Source organism: Macaca fascicularis, chromosome 18 (assembly GCF_037993035.2).
Source record: "Macaca fascicularis isolate 582-1 chromosome 18, T2T-MFA8v1.1".
In the NCBI taxonomy this organism is placed as follows: domain Eukaryota; kingdom Metazoa; phylum Chordata; class Mammalia; order Primates; family Cercopithecidae; genus Macaca; species Macaca fascicularis.
In genome coordinates, this window is record NC_088392.1 from 68,754,360 (window position 1) to 68,773,415 (window position 19,056).

Genomic DNA, 19,056 nt, shown 5'->3' on the forward strand with positions numbered 1-19,056 from the left:
CATCCATACTACCTAATCAAAACAAATATGCATGGAAGTTGCCAGATCTCTCAGGAAAAAATTGGAGGGAGGAGTTCATTTTAACCTTAGTTAGAGTTGGGAACATAGTTTTGGGTCCCTTGGGGCTTGATGATTAGCTATAATTCAGTGGAGAGAGGTCAGGGTCAGCTTTTGTGACTAAGGAAACAGAAAATATGATCTCCTGTTGGTTCTTAGCTGAGGAGTGTTGTGCAATCATATTTCTCAGGGACCAGGCTTAAAATAGATCTGAATATAACTAAGAAAGTAACCACTTTATATGTAATAGGAAAGTTACAGACTTCCTTACATTGTTTTCCTAGGCCTTTTTATACAGCTTATTAGCTGTTTGAAAGTCTCTTCATCTCCCTTCTTTGTCTGTAAACCAAGGAGATAAGAATAGGTTACCTCTAATAAATCTTTCCAATTCTGAAATTCTTGTAAGTTTGTGATCTGTGTTTGACTGAGCTTTGAGCTCCTTGCTTCAGAGGCAGAGATCATCCATGTACTATCAACAGTGATTTTAAACTGTATCTATTTTTTAGATATCAGTTAAAGTTAAGGAAAATTTGTAGCGTGATTTATTGTTTGTTTATCCTTTTTCAGTGTTTCCTTTGTTTATTTTGGAACTTAAATGTGGATAAAAGCTCACATACACTAAAATAATGCACACAACTTATGTGAGTTTCAACATACATATAAAAGGGCATTGTGGTTTTTTAAACAAATTACAATGTTTATATTACTCTTTTCTGGTCTTTAAGAACTTTCGGGCTTCTCAAGTATAAATTTAGTTTGGGATGATGGGCTTCTGGCAGAGTCTTGATTGTTATTCATTAATGGAGTGTCCTCCATATATGACCTCTGTTGAATAGTCTTTTTTATTTTTTACTTTTTATAACCCTTTAAAGTATAAAAACTATTCTTAGCTTGAGGTCTGTACAGAACCAGGCTGCAGCCCTGACATTTGCCAGTGCCTGGACTAGTGAAACAATAAGGCTGCGATTGATTACAGAGAAAGTTTCCAAAAGTTCAGGCTATAGAGGCTTAATGAAAGTGATCAAAATGTTATGGAGGATTGAAAATTTTAACTGAATTGATAAGCTCTCATATAGTAAGTTTATCTGTGATTCTTCAGATTGAATGGCAAGAAACAATTTTTTTTAATTAACCATTTTTGAAAGTCTTTTTTTTTTTGTATTGTTTGCACCAGAAGTGCTTCAGATTTTGGATTTTGGGTGGTTTGTAAGAATATCTGCATTATGAGTATCCCAAATCTGAAATCCTTGAATGTCATGTCAGTGGTCAAAAAGTTTCAGAATTTGGAGCATTTGGGATTTTTGGATTTTCCGATTAAGGATGCGTAACCTGTCCTGTAGTGACCTCTTGTGTACTCATCATTTAGCTTCAAAAGTCTTCATTTGGTAGCCAGTCGTATTTCATTTTATACCTCTACCTCCCCTTCCCAATCCTCTGACACTGAATTATTTTGAAGCACATATCAGGCACCATGTTGTCCTTTTGTAAATACATCCTAATTTGTAAATATTTCATTATCTTAGGGACTCATTTTTAGAAAGACAAACATAACTACAATGTCATTATCAAAGGTAGAAAATAGGTGACAGTTATTTAATATTATAAAATATCTAATTACTGCTTAAATTCCTCTAGTAGTCTCATAATTTGTTGTTATTATTGCATTTATTTTGCCTGAATTTGGATCCAAAGTTTGGACATTGCATTTCATTAATAACGTCCCTTAAGTTTATTTTAATCTGTATTTTCCTCCTCCCTTTTATGTTATTTGTAATCTCTTTTTGCTACTGTTTTTGGTTAAAGAAACCAGGGTTTTTTTGGTCCTGTGAGTGGCTCCCATTCAGAATTTTACTGATTTCATCCGCTGGTATCATTTAGCATGTTGCTGTGTCTGCGATAGTACTTTAAACCAGATGTTAGATCTAGAGATGTGATCTATTTCGGGTAGGACTTTGTCAAGAATACTTGTAAGTAGTAGTATTTAGGTACCAGGAGATACATAAACATAAAATCTGGGCTGGGCACAGTGGCTCATACCTGTAAAACCAACACTTGTGGGAGACTGAGGTGGGTGGATCTCTTGAGACCTGGAGTTTGAGACCAACCTGAACAACATGATGAAACCCCATCTCTACAAAAAATACAAAAATTAGCCAGGTATGGTGGCACGCACCTGTAGTCCTAGCTACTTAGGAGGCTCAGGTGGAGGATTGCTTGAGCCCAGGAGACGGAGGTTGCAGTGAGCCGAAATCGTGCCACTGTACTTCAGCCTGGGCAACAGAGAGAGACCCTGTCTCAAAAACAACAACAAACAAACAAATGTAAAAACTTAAAGTCTGGCTGTATCTTTTTGTGGTGTTAGTAGCCATTGATGATATCATTGCCTAGGACCTTTGTTTCCTTAGGAATTTGCGGTGGTGATCATCTGTTTTTATCCTTCTTCATTTGTTAATTGGCATACTACTCTAGAGATAAACATTTCTTCATCAATTATATAGTAGTTACTTTGAGGTACAGCTTATAAAAGAAAGTCAGGTTAAATACTTAATTATTTGTCAGTTTTTGGAACAGTGAGTTATTTCCCAGGCATCCTCCAAAGATGATTAGTGAATTTTAAAAATGTATCTATGAACTCATGAATTTTAATATATTTAATATATATTAGCCCTTTGCATTTTTCTTAATGATGCTCACTTGAAGTTTAGTAGGAATTCTTTAAGTTTAGACACTACCCTAGTAGTTTTGGATAGCATCCTTGCTTTTTGATATGCATAGATTTTCCAGGATTATTTTTTGGCCCAGACCTGGAATCACCCATTTGCCTAGGAACTCCAGTTCCTTTTGTAGCATATGACATTCAGGGTCTGTAACCTGAATTCTATGGGTACTCACTACTGTTGGGTTGGTCAATATTAGTGGGTCGTTTTAATGGACAGAGGTAGGAAACAATTTTTTTGTAATTAATAATTTCTTATTTATTGTGATCAGGAACTATTAAAATATTTGTGTCTCTTCTGTCAAATTTTAAAATGTGTTTTAAAAGTTTTCACTATCATTGTGAGTTTTTTTCTCACAGCCTCCCGTGTATTTCTTTTTTCTTTCTTTTTTTTTTTTTTTTGAGACGGAGCCTCACTCTGTCGCCCAGGCTAGAGTGCAGTGGCATGATCTCAGCTCATTGCAACCTGCGCTTCCCGGGTTCAAGTGATTCTCCTGCCTCAGCCTCCCAAGTAGAAGTATCTGGGACTACAGGCATGTGCCACTATGCCCAGCTAATTTTTGTATTTTCAGTAGAGACAGGGTTTCTGACCTTTTGTGTCAGACTTCTTTCACTTAGCATAATGTTTTACAGGTTCATCCATATTGTAGCATGTGTCAGTAGTTCATTCATTTATGGCTGAGTAATATTCTGTTATATGTATATACCACATTTTGCTTAGCCATTCATCTGTTGATGGGCCTGTGGATTGATTCCACCTTTTGGCTTGTGTGAATAGCACTGCTTCAACATTTGTGTACAAGTATTTGTTGGAGTACCTGTTTTTAATTCTTTAGGAGTGTATATTTAGGAGTGGAATTTCTGAGTCTTCTGGTAATTCTATGTGTAACTTTGGAGGAATTTCCAAAGTGTTTTCCACAATGGCTGCACCATTTTACATTCCTGTCAACAATGTACAGGATTCCAGTTTCTCCATATCCCTGCCCACACTTGGTATTTTCCTTTTTTCAGTTATACTTACTCTAGTGGGTATATGGTGGTTGTCCCATTGTTGTTTGTTTTGATTTTCATTGTCCCTAATGACTAATGATGTTGAGCATCTGATATCCAGTTGTCCCAGCAACATTTGTTGAACAGACTATTTCCTCTGTAAATGGTCTTGGCATCTTTGTTGAAAATCGATTGGCAGCCAGGTGCAGTAGCTCACACCTGTAATCCCAGCACTCTGGGAGGCTGCGTTGGGTGGATTGCTTAAGCTCAGGAGTTTGAGTCCAGTCTGGGCAACATGGCAAAACCCTGTCTCTACTAAAAATACAAAAATTAGCTGGGCATGATGGCACGCACCTGTAGTCCCAGCTACTCAGGGGACTGAGGCCGGAGGATCACTTGAACCTGGGAGGCAGCGGTTGCAGTGAGCCAAGATTGCACCACTGCACTCCAGCATGGACGAACAGAGCAAGACCCTGTCTCCAAAAAAAAAGAAAATCAATTGAATATAGATATAATGCATCTATGATATTCTAGATTCTCAGCCCTATTCCATTGATCTGTGTGTTTGTCCTTATGCCAGCATGTACCGCACTGTTTTGTTTTGTTCACTGTAGCTTTGTAGCAAGTTTTGAAATCAGGAAGTTTGAGCCCTCCCAAGTTTGTCATTGTTCTTCAGTATGTTTTACGTGTTCAGGGTTCTTTGCAATTCTATATGAATTTGAGGATTGGCTTTTCCATTTCTGCAAAAAAGATCTTTAGAATTTTGATAGCGATTTATTTGAATCTGTAGATTACTTTATGTAGTATTGCCATCTTAACAATATTAAATCTTCCAGCCAGGCGCCGTGGCTCACGCCTGTAATGTCAGCATTTTGAGAAGCCAAGGTGGGCAGATCACTTGAGCGCAGGAGTTTGAGACCACCCTGAGCAACGTGGCAAAGCCTGTCTCTACAAAAAATTAAAAATTAGCCAGGTGTGGTGGTGCACGCCTGTCGTCCCAGTGCTCCAGCCTGGCTGACAGAGGTAGACTTTGTCTCAAAAAAACATCAAAACTAATATTGTCTTCCAATCCATGAACAAGGATATATTTTATTTATTTAGATGTTTTAAAATGTGTTTCAGCAGTGTTTTTGTTTGTTTGTTTTTAGTGTTCTATATGCAAATTTCTTCCTGGGTATTTTATTCTTTTGGATGCTCTTGTAAATGGAATTTTCTCAATTTTCTTTTTGGATTGTTCATTGAGTATGACGTTAGCTGTGGGTATTTCATGAATACCTTGCTTTACGTATTTTTAATGTAGTGTTTTTTGGTGTGCAAGATTTTGACTCCTGTGTCTTCTGGGTGGATTTAAAATTTGTACTATAAATTACATTAAATGTATCTGACTCTGAGGCTTTTTCTTTTTTTCTTTTTTTTTTTTTTGAGATGGAGTCTCACTCTGTCGCCCAGGCTGGAGTGCAGTGGCTCCATCTCGGCTCACTGCAAGCTCCGCCTCCCGGGTTCCTGCTATTCTCCTGCCTCAGCCTCCCAAGTAGCTGGGACTACAGGCGCCCGCCACCACGCCTGGCTGATTTTTTGTATTTTTTTTTTAGTAGAGATGGGGTTTCACCGTGTTAGCCAGAATGGTCTCGATCTCCTGACCTCGTGATCCGCCTCCCTAGGCCTCCCAAAGTACTGGGATTACAGGCGTGAGCCACCGCGCCCGGCCGAGGCTTTTTCTTAATGTGCATTTTCTTCTTCTTATATCTTGTCCATTAATTTATTTTTAATTTTTATATATTCTTGGTGGGACTCAATGCCTTTTTGTAGATTATGCCTTTTTGTAAATTTTATATTTTGTTTTGGCATTTTAACATATTTAAATTAGTTTTTTGCTAAAACAGTGATATTTCAGCAAATGATATTTGCCATGATGAATGAACTTTTTAATGTATTATAGAATTTGGTTTGCTAGCATCTTGAGGATTTTTGCATGTGTGTTCATCGTGAATATTGACCTATAGCTTTTTTGTTTGTCTTTTAAAATGTGTCTTCATTTGGTTTTGGTATCAAGGTAATGCTGGCCTTGTAGAATGAGTTTGGAAACATTCTCTCCTCCTCTGTTCTTTGGAATAGTTTGAGTAGGGATTGTTATTTGTTCATCTTTAAATGTTTGGTAAGGGCCGGATGCGGTGGCTCACGATTGTAATCCCAGCACTTTGAGAGGTCAAGGCGGATGGATCACTTGAGGTCAGGAGTTGCAGACCGGCCTGGCCCACATGGAGAAACCCCATCTGTACTAAAAATACAAAATTAGCCAGGCATGGTGGTGCATACCTGTAATCCCAGCTACTCGGGAGGCTGAGGCAGGAGAATCGCTTGAACCGGGGAAGCGGAGGTGGCAGTGAGCCGAGATTGTACCACTGCACTCCAGCCTGGGCAACAGAGCAAAATTCTGTCTCAAAACAAACGAACAAAACAAACAAACAAAAAACAATGTTTGGTAAAATTTAGCAGTGAAGTCATTCAGTCCTGGGCTTTTATTTGCTGGAAGACTTTTTATTACAGCTTAGATCTCATTACTTGTTATTTGTCTGTTTAGGTTTTGGATTTCTTCATGGTTCAGTCTTGGTAGGTTGCATGTGTTTGATCTTTATTATTTATTTTCTTCTACTAATTTTGGGTTTGATTTGCTCTGGCTTTTCTAGTTCTTTAAGATGTATCATTAAGTTGTTTATTGAAAGTTTTTCTACCTTTTTGATGTAGATGCTCAGAGATTTAAGCTTTCCTGTTAGTACTGCTTTCACTGTATCCCATAGGCTTTTGTATGTTTTGTTTTCATTATCATTTGTTTCAGGAAGTATTTTAATTTTCTTCTTAATTTCTTCATCAATCCACTGGTCATTCAGGAGCATATTCTTTAATTTCCAGGTATTTATATTGTTTCAAAAATTCCAGTTGTTGGCAGGGCATGGTGGCTCACGCCTGTCATCCCAGCACTTTGGGAGGCCAAGGCAGGTGGATCACTTGAGGTCAGGAGTTCTAGACCAGCCTGGCCAACATGGTGAAACCCCATCTCTACTAAAAATACAAAAATTAGCCAGAAGTGGTGGCGGGCACCTGTAGTCCCAGATACTTGGGAGGCTGAGGCAGGAGATTCACTTGAACCTGGGAGGCGGAGGTTGCAGTATGCCGAGATCATGCCATTTGCACTCCAGCCTGGGGTACAAGAGCGAGACTTCGTCACACACACACACACACACACACACACACACACACACACAAATCCACTTGTTATTGATTTTTAGTTTTGTTTCATTGTGGTCAGAGAAGATAGATACATGATGTAATTTTCCTTTTTTTGAATTTTTCAAGACTTGCTTTGTGGCGTAACATATGGTCTGTCCTTGAGAATGATCCTCATGCTAAGGAGAGTGTATACTCTGTGGCTGTTGGATGAGATGTTCTGTAAATATTTATGAGGTCCCATTTGGTCTATAGTGCAGATTAAATCTGATGTTTTCTTTGTTGATTTTCTGTCTGGATGATCTGTCCAGTGCTGAAAGTGAGGAGTCGAAGTCTCCAGGATTGGGGTCTCTCGCTGTCTTTAGCTCTAACAATGTCTGCTGTATACATCTGGTTGCTCCAGTGTTGGGTGCATCTGTATTTACGATTGTTATATTCTCTTGCTGAATTGACCCCTTTATCATTACATTATGACCTTTTCTGTGCCTTTTTATAGTTTTTGTCTTGAAATCTGTTTTGTCTGATACAAGTATAATTACTACTGCTCTTTTTTTGTTTTTTTTTTAATTGGCATGGAATATCTGTTTTCATCCCCTTGTGTTCTCTATGTATATCTATGTGTACCTTTGTACGTGAAGTGTGTTTCTTGTAGTCAACAGATCATTGGGTTCTGTTTTTTTGTTTGTTTGTTTTTTCGTCCATTCAGCACTCCATGTCTTTGGATTGGGCAGTTTAGTTCATCTGCATTCATTGTTATTTTTAATAAGTAGGGACATACTCCTGCCATTTTGTTATTTTATTTTATTTTATTTTTGTGATTGTTTTGTGGTCTTCTCTTCCTTCTTTCCTTCCTTCCTGCTTCCTTTTAATGAAGATGATTTTCTCTGGTGATAGGTTTTAATTTCTTGCTTTTTATTTTTTGGGTATCTGTCTGTTGTATGTCTTTTGATTTGAGGTTACCATGAGGCTTGCAAATAATATCCTCTAACCCATTATTTTAAACTGATGATGACTTAACAGTGATTGCATTAACAAACTAACAAACAAGCAAAGAAAAAACTAATACAAACTCTACACTTTAACTTAGTCCCCTGCATTTTAACTTTTTGTTGCTTCTATTTATAATCTTACTGCGTCTTGGAAAGTATTGTAGTTGTTATTTTTGATCAGTTCTTTTAATCTGTCTACCCAAGATATGAATAATTTATACACTGCAATTACAGTGTTACAATACTGTTTTTCAGTGTACTTATCATTACCCTATGGCCACCACCCCTGAAACTGTGCTGAGTCAGACCTAAGGCTTCAGCCTTAGAACCTTCTTGTGCTTGAATATTGATATCTTTTTCTAGGTTTGGGAAGTTCTGTATTATTACCCTTTGAGTAAACTTTCTACCCCTTTCTCTCCTTCTGCCTGCTCTTTAAGGGTAATAACTCTTAGATACTCTCTTTTGAGGCTATTTTCTAGATCTTATATGCATGTTCCCTTCTTTTTAATTCTCTTTTGTCTCCTCCAACTGTATTTTCAAATAACCTGTCTTCAAGCTTACTAATACTATCTTTTGCTTGAACATTTCTGCTGGTAAGAGACCCTGATGCATTCTTCAGTATGTCGGTTGCATTTTTCAACTCCAGAATTTCTGCCCAATTCTTTGTACTTATTTCAATCTTTTGTTAAATTTATCTGATGGGATTCTGAATTCCTTCTTTGTTTTATCTTGAATTTCTTTGATTTTCCTCAAAACAGCTATTTTAAATTCTCTGTCTGAAAGGTCTTATATCTTTGTCTCTCCAGGATTGGTCTGTGGGGCATTATTTAGTTTCTTTGGTGAGGTTATGTTTTCCTGAATGGTCGTGATGCTTGTGGATGTTTGTCGGTGTCTGGGCATTGAAGAGTTAGGTATTTATTGCAGTCATTGCATTCTGGGCTTGTTTGTACCTGTCCTTATTGGGAAGACTTTCCAGGTATTCGAAGGGACTTAGGTGTTGTGATCCAAGTTTTTGGTCACTGTAGCCATATCTGTATTAGGAGGCACCCCAAGCCCAGTAATACTGTGGCTCTTGCAGACTCTTAGAGGTACCATGTTGGTGGTCTTGAGTAAGATCTGGAAGGATTATCTGTATTATAATGCAGAGACTCTTGTTCTCTTCCCTTTCTCCCAAACAAATGGAGTCTCTCTGGGCTGAGCTGCCAGGGAGAGGTGGGGGAGGGATTACACAATCACCCTTGTAGCCACCACCCCTGGCACTGTGCTGGGTCAGACCTGAAGCCAGCACAGCACTGGGTCTCACCCAAGACCTATGGTAACTACTGCTTTGCTACTACCTAGGTTCACTCAAGGCCCTAGGCTCTATAATCAGCAGTTAGTGAAGCCAGCCAGGCTTGTATCCCTCCCTTCAGGGTGGTGAGCTCCCCCTTGTCCCAAGTGGATCCATAGATGCCATCTGGGAGCCAGGGCCTACAGTTGGAAACCTTAGGAATCTACCTGGTGCTCTGTTCTACTGCAGCTTAGTTGGTACCTAAGCCACAAGTCAAAGCCCTTCCCATTCTTCCCTCCTTATTCCACAAGCAGAAGAGTCCCTCCCCATGGCCACCACTGCTCCAGGCCTGCAGCAGATGCCCCCTGGTGACTGCCGATGTTCATTCAAGGCCTCAGGGCTCTTCAGTCAGCTTGTGGTAAATGCTGCCAGGCTTGGGACTCTCCCTTCAGGGCATTGAGCTCCCCTCTGACCCAGAGCGGGTCCAGAAATGCCGTCCGAGAACCAGAACCTGGAATTGGGGACCCCAAGAGCCTGCTTGGTGCTGTACCCCACTGTGGCCAAGCTGATACATATCACTAAGCTGATTTTTGGTTCTTATGAAGGTGCTTTTCTTTGCAAATGGTTGTTCAATTTGGTGTTCCTGCAGGGAGGACAATTGGTGGAGGCTTCTATTTGGCCACCTTTCTCTGCCTCCCCGTATTTTATTTTTAATTGACACATAATAATTGTACGTGCTTATGGGATGTTCTGGTACGTGTATACAATGTGTACTGATCAAATTAGGGTAATTAGTATATCCATCTCCTCAAACATTTGTCATTTCTCTGTGGTGAGAACATTCAAAATCGTCTCTTGTAGCTACTTTGAAATATGCAGTATGTTATTGTTAACTATAGTCAGCCTACTGCATGGTGGGACCATTTTCACTCTTCAGTGCCGCTTTTGGATAAGCAGAAGGTCTTCATTTCTTGTATTTGATGTAGTCCAGTGTATCTAGTTTTTTCTTTATTTTTAGTGTGGCCTATCGAAAAAGTCTTTGACTCGATTATGAAGATTTTATCTCCTATTAGCTTTTAGAAATGTTATTGTTTTAATCAACTTAGATTATGATACCTGGTATTTGGGCCCTTATTCCTCCCACTGTGTTTTTATATTTTCTGTATATAAAGCTTTTTTGTTTTCATGTATTGCACATGTAAGTTCTATTTATTTCTGACATTTCTTTTCAGACAGAGTAAAGGAGGAAAATAAACTATACTTAATTTGTCTCTTTCATGTGGTTGTTAGGAATCTGGTGTGGATTCAACCCATATAGTTTTATTATCTTGTCTCCTTAGTAAACTGCTTCTACCTCAAAAATTCAAATATTAATTTGAATTACTGTCTTTGTACAAATTTTTAAAAATGATTTTTGAAACAGATTTTCTCCTAGAACTCCTGGGCTCAAGTGATCCTCCCACCTCAGTCTCCCAAGTAACTGGGACTACAGGCTTGTGTCACCACACTCAGCTGATTTTTGTGTTTGAGACAGAGTTTCACCATGTTGCCTAAGCTGATCTCAAACTCCTGAGGCTCAGCCAATCTGCCTGCCTCAGCCTCCCAAAGTGCTGGGATTACAGTCGTGAACCACTACACCTGGCCCATTTTAAAGATAATTATATCATTTATTTTTTAAATTATAATTTCTAAATAGCACTTCAACATTTAAACATCTTGGCACATTTGCTTTATCTATGTCCATACAAACACACACATACTCTGTATTTTTTGGTCAATGATTTGAAAGAAAGCAGCAGGTGTTTCTTTCTCCTACCTGAACATACTCCAACATGAAAATATCTTGAGTGTGTAAATAAAATTATTTCATTGTTCTCTAGATCTAGAACTAATCTAGCCAGATACGCATTATCAGGTGCCAAAGACTTAATATTTATTTGTTTATTAAAGAACTACTTTAGAAACCCTGAAATATGGGAGGTAACTAGAATACATTTGAGAGTGGGGCAAGTACAGTAAGTCAGACTGTACTTTGAGTAGTACAGAATTTTTACTGGCCCTTCAGGTTCTTCATCTATTTTCCTTGTCAAATCCTAGGCCACTTTGAATCACAAAATATGAAAATATAATTTTTATTTTAAGCTGGACAATATAAGTATATTAAGTTAGATTCTACATGTTTTAAATTTGTGTGTTTATTAAATACTTATGCCTTAAATGCCTATAAGGTTAAAGCATGTTTTAATGAGTAGACAATTACTAAATATATGAGTTACTACCATTGCAAGGCATGAACATCAGGTAAGTTAAAACTAAGCTTTGTTAGAGTACATGAATTCCTTAAAAACTTAGTTTTCTATGAAAATAGAGTTTGGCTCCATTAAGTTTAAAAATAATTTTATTAAACACTGCAGTGTCTGGCACATATGTACCATTTAATACTTGCCTTAATTGACTAAAAAAGGCTCTCACCTTTAATGTTGTTAGGAGCACTCAATAAGGACTTGGATCTGATTTCTAGCTGAAGCTGAGGCTTCATCTCTTTGGCTACTTGTAAATAAGGAATGTGCACTAGATTATATCCAATTAGCATTAATATTTTTATTCTGTATCTTGTGTTTATTGTGAAAACACTTAATAAATTTTATCGGATCAGGAAACTTAATACATTTAAAAAAACAACACATTTTTTAAAAACTAAATTGTCACACTGAACAAGAAGACTTCTTTCAATGACTACAGACTTGAACTTTTTTCTCACTTGATAGCTCGAATTACATCTTTACAAGAGGAGGTGAAGCATCTCAAACATAATCTTGAAAAAGTGGAAGGAGAAAGAAAAGAGGCTCAAGACATGCTTAATCACTCAGAAAAGGTAATTGATTTAATATATACCAATTATTATAAAATAGTATCACACAGATTGCTTTGGTTTGGAAATACCTTTTTATGAAGTTTATTTGCCTATTTTCTTTGTACATGAGTAAGATGAATGTGCTGTGAGGGCCTATGAAGAAGGAAAACAACAGATCAGTACATGGTAGATGATGAGTACCTGTTCTGTTTTGTTATGGTTAGCAAAATAGAAAAGAGCATAAATGATTGGCCTTTGCATTTAGAATTTTCTTAACAATAAAAATGTCGTTGGTTATTCTCTGTTATGTACCTTGCTAAGAGTTAGATAGATGATATAGAGATACAGCTGTCACTTTTTCAAAGCCTCTCTGTAATGTTGGAGGTTCATTAGAACCTCAGGCAAATTATCAGAAAAGCCATGACTTACTTATCTTGTCCTTTGGACATGTTTTGTCACAATTAGAATAGTTTTTGATGGCCAAGCTGGTGTAAATATGGACTTAGGATAAAAGAAGGAAGAGTAGAAAAGGGTACTCAAACAGAAATGGAATATATTTTGACTCATTTTTCCTTTCTATGTCAATGACTTGCCACAGGATGCTTTGTGGTTTGTTTTGTTTTGTTTTTGTGAAAGCAAAGTAAATGTGGATATAGATGCAAATGTAGATAAACATCAGTTAGTATATATTTTTTAAGTGGTACCAGGCCAGGCAAGGTGGCTCATGCCTGTAGACCCAACACTTTGGGAGGCTGACACAGGAGGATTGCTTGAGCCCAGGAGTTTGAGAATAGCCTGGGCAATGGAGCAAGACCCCATTTCTATAAAAAAAAAAATGCTTAAAAATTAGCCAGGTGTGATGGCACATGCCTGTAATACTAGCCACTCTGGAGGCTAAGGCTGGAGGATAGCTTGAGCCCAGGAGTTCAAGGCTGTAGTGAGCTAAGAAGGTGCCACAGCACTCCAGCCTGGGTGACAGAGTGAGACCTCATCTCTTTAAAAAAAAAAAAAGAAAAAAAAAAGATGGTATCAAAAATTTTTAAATAAACTGAAAATTTGACTTATTCATTTCTGATCTTAGCAATGAACTGTCCTGAACATAACCACCAGCACAGCTTTGTTCTCCCCTCCGCCATGGTTAATGATTCAAATGGGAAGGGAGGGGGTAAAGAAAAGGTTATCTTTTGCTTTTAATTATATGTGTTTATTGTGATTTTTAAAATAAGGCATCTTATCTCTTCCAGAATATTAAATGTAAGATTTACTAACATGCATGCCTTCTGCACAGTTTATTACATGACTCCTACTCCCATTTTACAGGAAAAGAATAATTTAGAAATAGATTTAAACTACAAACTTAAATCATTACAACAACGGTTAGAACAAGAGGTAAATGAACACAAAGTAACCAAAGCTCGTTTAACTGACAAACATCAATCTATTGAAGAGGCAAAGTCTGTGGCAATGTGTGGTAAGTGTCAGTTTTATTATTTTTACAAAATTGGCTTCAAATAGTGACTACAGAAAATTTGGTTTTGATCAAAATTTTATACTGTATAACTTGTAGAAATTATAATATAAATTACAGGCCTGGCACAGTGGTTCACACCTGTAATCCCATCACTTTGGGAGGCTGAAGCCAGTGGATCACTTGAGGCCAGGAGTTTGAGACCAGCCTGGCCATCATGGTGAAACTCCGTCTCTACTAAAAATAAAAAAAATTAGCCAGGTGTGGTGTCGCACACCTGTAATCCCAGCTACTGGGGAGGCTGAGGTAGGAGAATCGCTTGAACCCAGGAAGTGGAGGTTGCAGTGAGCCGAGATGGCGTCACTGTTCTCCAGCCTGGGCAACAGAGTGAGACTATGTCTCAAAGAAAGAAAGAAATTATAAGTTATAATCAAGAAGAGGGTGCCTTCCTTTTGATACTTTCCTTTTTTTTTTTTTTTTTTTTTTTTTTTTTGAGACAAAGTTTTGCTCTTGTCTCCCATGCTGGAGTGCAATGGTGCAGTCTTGGCTCAATGCAATCTCCGCCTCCAGGTTCAAGCAATTCTCCTAATTCTCCTGCCTCAGCCTCCTAAGTAGCTAGGATTACAGGCACCGGACACCATGCCCGGCTAATTTTTGTATTTTTAGTAGAGATGGGTTTCACCATGTTGGCCAGGCTGGTCTCGAACTCCTGACCTCAGGTGATCCACATGCTTCGGCCTCCCAAAGTGCTGGGATTACAGGCATGAGGCACCATGCCTGGCAATGCTTTCCATTTTTTAAGATCACAATTTCACCTCCTTGTTCCCTCAGTTTACTACTCTGTTTCCTATAAAAGTTAGTGGAATCTGTCTTTTCTCTGTTTTTTAGTAGCCCTTTCCTTGATTTTCTTTATGATCCATTCTGGACCTCATTGTCTGTTAATTCATATGCCATCTTGCTTTGTACCCTCAATTTTCTCATTTCTTTGTACTTCCACTGTGTTATGCCTCCAAACACAACCCTAGTTCAGACCAGCCAGCCACTTTCTTCAAGCAGTTGAGTGTTAGTCCAATGCATTATCTGCAACCTGAGTTGTCAATTTTTTTTTAATTTTTAAAAATTATTTATTTTTGGTAGAGAAAGAGTCTCACTATGTTGTCCAGGCTGGTCTTGAGCACCTGGGCTCAATGGATCCTTCCGCCTTGGCCTCCCAGTGTGCTGGGATTACAGGCATGAGCCACCATGCCCAGCTGTCAATTTCTTTAAACATATCACTCATAAATTTCTTTTCCCAGACTTTTATTTATCTTCTCAAGTTTCCTGTGCCGTTTCTTTATCACTCCCAATTTTAGGTGAACTCTATTCTTATTTCACAAATAAATAATGAAAGCATAGGTGTGAACTCCTCAAAATTTAGTTTTCTTGTCAATCTATCCTACTTCTTTACCTGTCTTCATTATCTTCACTATTATCTTAAATGAGGGTAATCTCCTCTTATCTCATCTTAACTTCTTACCTCTTTTTCTTTTCTATATCCTCGACCTTTTTACCTCCATTATCTTCTTTCTTACTGTAAACATGAACAAGTCTCCATCTTAAAAACAAATAGACAAATCCATGCAGCAATCGATGATCCTTACTAATTACTACTGTTTTATTTCAGATAAAATAATAAAATAGTCAAATTCAATGGTGTCAGATTCTTTATAGAAAAAAAAATTTTAATATCCAAACTTCTAACAAGTCTTTCTTCACCTTCTACTTATTCTTAACCTACTACAGTCTGGATGTGTTGGCATCTTAAATTATCTTTTCCTCAAAAGAAAGCTCATAATCTTATCCATCAAACCTGCTCTTATTCTTTATTCTCACTAACCTAGTTAATGGCCATAGGGTCTTTATGAGATGAGCCAAGGCTTTGGAATCAGACAGATCAGTGTTGCCCTGTAACTATTTTAAGTTAGATGAAAAATGCATGTAAAGTGCCTGTGCATAGAAAGTTTTCAGTAGCTATTATCTTGGTTACTGAACATCACATCCTCATTTTGCCAAGAGTTGTTCTATTCATCAATCATTCTCACTTAGGTTAGAACAATTTTCTTTTCTGGTCAAATCATATTTTGTTATCCTTAAAATCCTTTAGTGGCTTTTCATTGTTTGCAGGGTACCTTTCAAACTCCTTGGATATACCGAATCTTTAAGTTGACACCTGTCTGTCTTTGCAATCTTCCTGCTCTACACTTTGTTGTGTGTATCCTGTGCTTTAGCCATATTGAGCTACTTTTATTTCTTTCACTTAATTACTGACTGCCTACTACAGACAAGGCACAGCTGGGAATATCGCAGAGACTAAAACTGACAGGAAGCCCGGAGATTACATTCAGATGGTGAAGATAGACAAAAAAAAAAAAAAAAAAAGAATACATAAATGAAAATATGTACAGCTTGTAATTATTAATGGGAAGAAAATACACATTAATATCATTGTTTTGACTTGGCACTGCCCTAGATGGGGGTTCTGAGGAAGGGCTCTCTGAGCTCATAATATTTGAGGTAAGAACTGAAAGTCAAATTGAACCACCTGTTAAAGGAGCTGGAGAAAATACATTCCAGGCAGAAGTGATAGTAAGTTCAGTATTCTTATTCTAAGATTTGTATGAAGGCACTAGCACATTTTAAGCTTCTGGGATGTGTAATTTATGTTTTTAAAATATCATTTCTGCTGCTTTGTGGGGAATGCTTTCAAGAGTGAGAACAGTGATAAAAAGGGAGATCAGGCTGGGCGCGGTGGCTCAAGCCTGTAATCCCAGCACTTTGGGAGGCCGAGGCGGGTGGATCATGAGGTCAGGAGATCGAGACCATCCTGGCTAACATGGTGAAACCCCGTCTCTACTAAAAATACAAAAAACTAGCCGGGCGTGGTGGCGGGCGCCTGTAGTCCCAGCTACTCGGAGGCTGAGGCGGGAGAATGGCGTGAACCCGGGAGGCGGAGCTTGCAGTGAGCCGAGATCGCGCCACTGCACTCCAGCCTGGGCGACACAGCGAGACTCCGTCTCAAAAAAAAAAAAAAAAAAAGGGAGATCAGTTAGAAGGCTATAGGCTGTAAACACTGGTAGTAGTAGAGCGGCAAAGAAGTTGAGGTATAGAGGACAAGAGTTGATGATGAATTGGATAGAAGGAGGCCAGGTGCGGGGACTCACGCCTGTAATCCTAGCACTTTGGGAGGCCGAGGCCGGCAGATCATTTGAGGCCAGGAGTTCGAGACCAGCCTGGGCAACATGGTGAAACCCCGCCTCTACTAAAAAATACCAAAATTAGCTGCGTGTAGTGATGCGCACCTGTAATCTCAGCTACTCAGGAGGCTGAGGCAGAAGAATTGCTAGAACCCAGGTGGCGGAAGTTGCAGTGAGCTGAGATTGCACCAGTGTACTTTGTCCTGGGCGACACAGCGAGACACCGTCGCAAAAAAAAAAAAAAAAAAAAACGAAAGACTGAGACTAACTGGGGTTGGAGTGGTTTGGGGATAGGCCAGAAGTAAAGGCATCTATTGTGGATATGTTAACTTTAATAAGATTATTCGATATCTAGGTGGAGATGTTAAATAGTCAATTGGTATCTAAGTCTGGCGCTCAGGAGAGAGATATCAAGAGTCAGAAGAACATAGTGGATGGATTTGTGTTTGATTAAACAGAAGGGTCTTAAGAGGTGACAATTTAGTGGTGCAGCTAAGTTGTAGGTTTGGGGGGAAAGATAAGTAATAGTTTATTTATATTTATTTAATAGTTTATATTTTGTCACCTAGAGGGTGGTCTTCGAGAGTGGGAAAGCAGACTTCAAATAAACTAGAATCCTGATGGGGCAACTTACTAGTTGCGTGAACATGGAAAAGTTAACCTCTCAGAAGCTTAGTTATATTTCAAAAAAGGAGCCTCAGTGTAGACTAATATATTCCAGTAATAATTAAAAGAGGTATTATACTACTGTGGAATCTTATTCATCTGAATTGTATAAGTTGGAGTTCCTACCATAGCCTTAAGCCTCCTGAACCTTTTCTGGAACAATGCAGGGTATAAATTAATAACCACAGCCTTATTTTTCTGCTTTTACTTGATGTACCTTCATTGTTCTTCTTTGTTGATTCACTTTCTTTCTAGCTATACTCTTCACCTTCTAGTCTGAAAGTGGTACTGATTAATCTCTCATCACTGGGCAAGAGCTGGGTTTAGAAGATTTTATTGCTGTATTATATTTTATAACTCCTTTTCTTTAGAGATTTCTACTATATAAACAGTTTACATAACATGAGAATTTCTATAATTAATAGCTCTATTCAAGTCCCAGGATAAAAACAATAGAGATGTTTGAAACCAAATTACAGCCCATATAAAGTGAAATGTATTAAAGTACTCTTTCTTTAAATGTTTGTAACTTTTTGCTTTCCCAGAGATGGAAAAAAAGCTGAAAGAAGAAAGAGAAGCTCGAGAGAAGGCTGAAAATCGGGTTGTTCAGATTGAGAAACAGTGTTCCATGCTAGACGTTGATCTGAAGCAATCTCAGCAGAAACTAGAACATTTGACTGAAAATAAAGAAAGGATGGAGGATGAAGTAAGAAAAATAGTACTGACTTTGTTCATCTATTAAAAGAGAAACGATTATATAAGTTATGACTGAAGAGTTATCTATAATTTAAACACCGTGAAGGAGATTTGAATGAAATGATTGACATGGGTCTATGTTCACTGCTATATGCTTACCCCAGCACCTAGAATTTTCCTCTTCAAATAGTTATTGAATATTCACTCTGTGTAATCTATGCCATTTTCCACTATGACAGTACAACTGTATTGAAATGTCATAGTTCCTTCCCTGAAAAAACTGATCATCTGCTTTAAAGAAAAAAAAAAGTCTTTATTATAATGCATCTTATATCCCCAAAGAAAGCATTGCTCTTAGATTTCAATAAAAGTGTTTAACTGTAGTCTTTCCTGGCTTAGATTGATAGCAAGGGGTATACATTTTATAAAGCAGTTAATAAAAAGATAAAATGACAACATGTCCTGGTGGTTACTATATGTACTTTAGAAATTATTTCTAAGACCGAAAGTAGGAAAGCCTTCTCAAGAAGATATAACATGTTACCTAGATTTTAAAGGTTGAGTAAGACTTCAAAAGGTAATAGTTTTAGAGTCAGAGTTTTATTTGCTAGAGGGAATATTATCAGTAAAGATATGGATAATAAAATGAGTACCGGGTGGATAAGAAGATGGGTAAGTAAAGCATAAAAAGGAACTTGATAGAACTTTTAACTTTTTGAAGAAAAGAAGAAGACATGTTGAGTGGTCATGGGAGAAATTTGGAGGCCAAAATATCAATACTCTTTAAAACTTGCATGGGTGGCCAGACACATTGGCTTACACCTGTAATCCCAGCACTTTGGGAGGCTGAGGTGGGCAGATCGGCAGATTGCTTGAGCCCAGGAGTTTGAAA

At 38.0% G+C, this 19,056-nt stretch overlaps 1 protein-coding gene across 3 annotated transcripts in view; it reads left to right on the forward strand.

Annotated features, from left to right (window-relative positions):
* Window positions 1-19,056, forward strand: part of ROCK1 (Rho associated coiled-coil containing protein kinase 1) — a 157,439-nt gene that overhangs the window by 100,615 nt on the left and 37,768 nt on the right. For all 3 annotated transcript variants that reach the window (XR_012427275.1, XM_005587067.3, XM_005587068.4), the window contains exons 17-19: window positions 12,016-12,122; window positions 13,422-13,572; window positions 18,014-18,174. Coding sequence is in view for 2 of the 3 variants with exons in the window: in XM_005587067.3 (XP_005587124.1) it covers window positions 12,016-12,122; window positions 13,422-13,572; window positions 18,014-18,174 (419 nt within the window). In the remaining variant the exon portion in view is untranslated. The remainder of the gene's footprint in view (window positions 1-12,015; window positions 12,123-13,421; window positions 13,573-18,013; window positions 18,175-19,056) is intronic.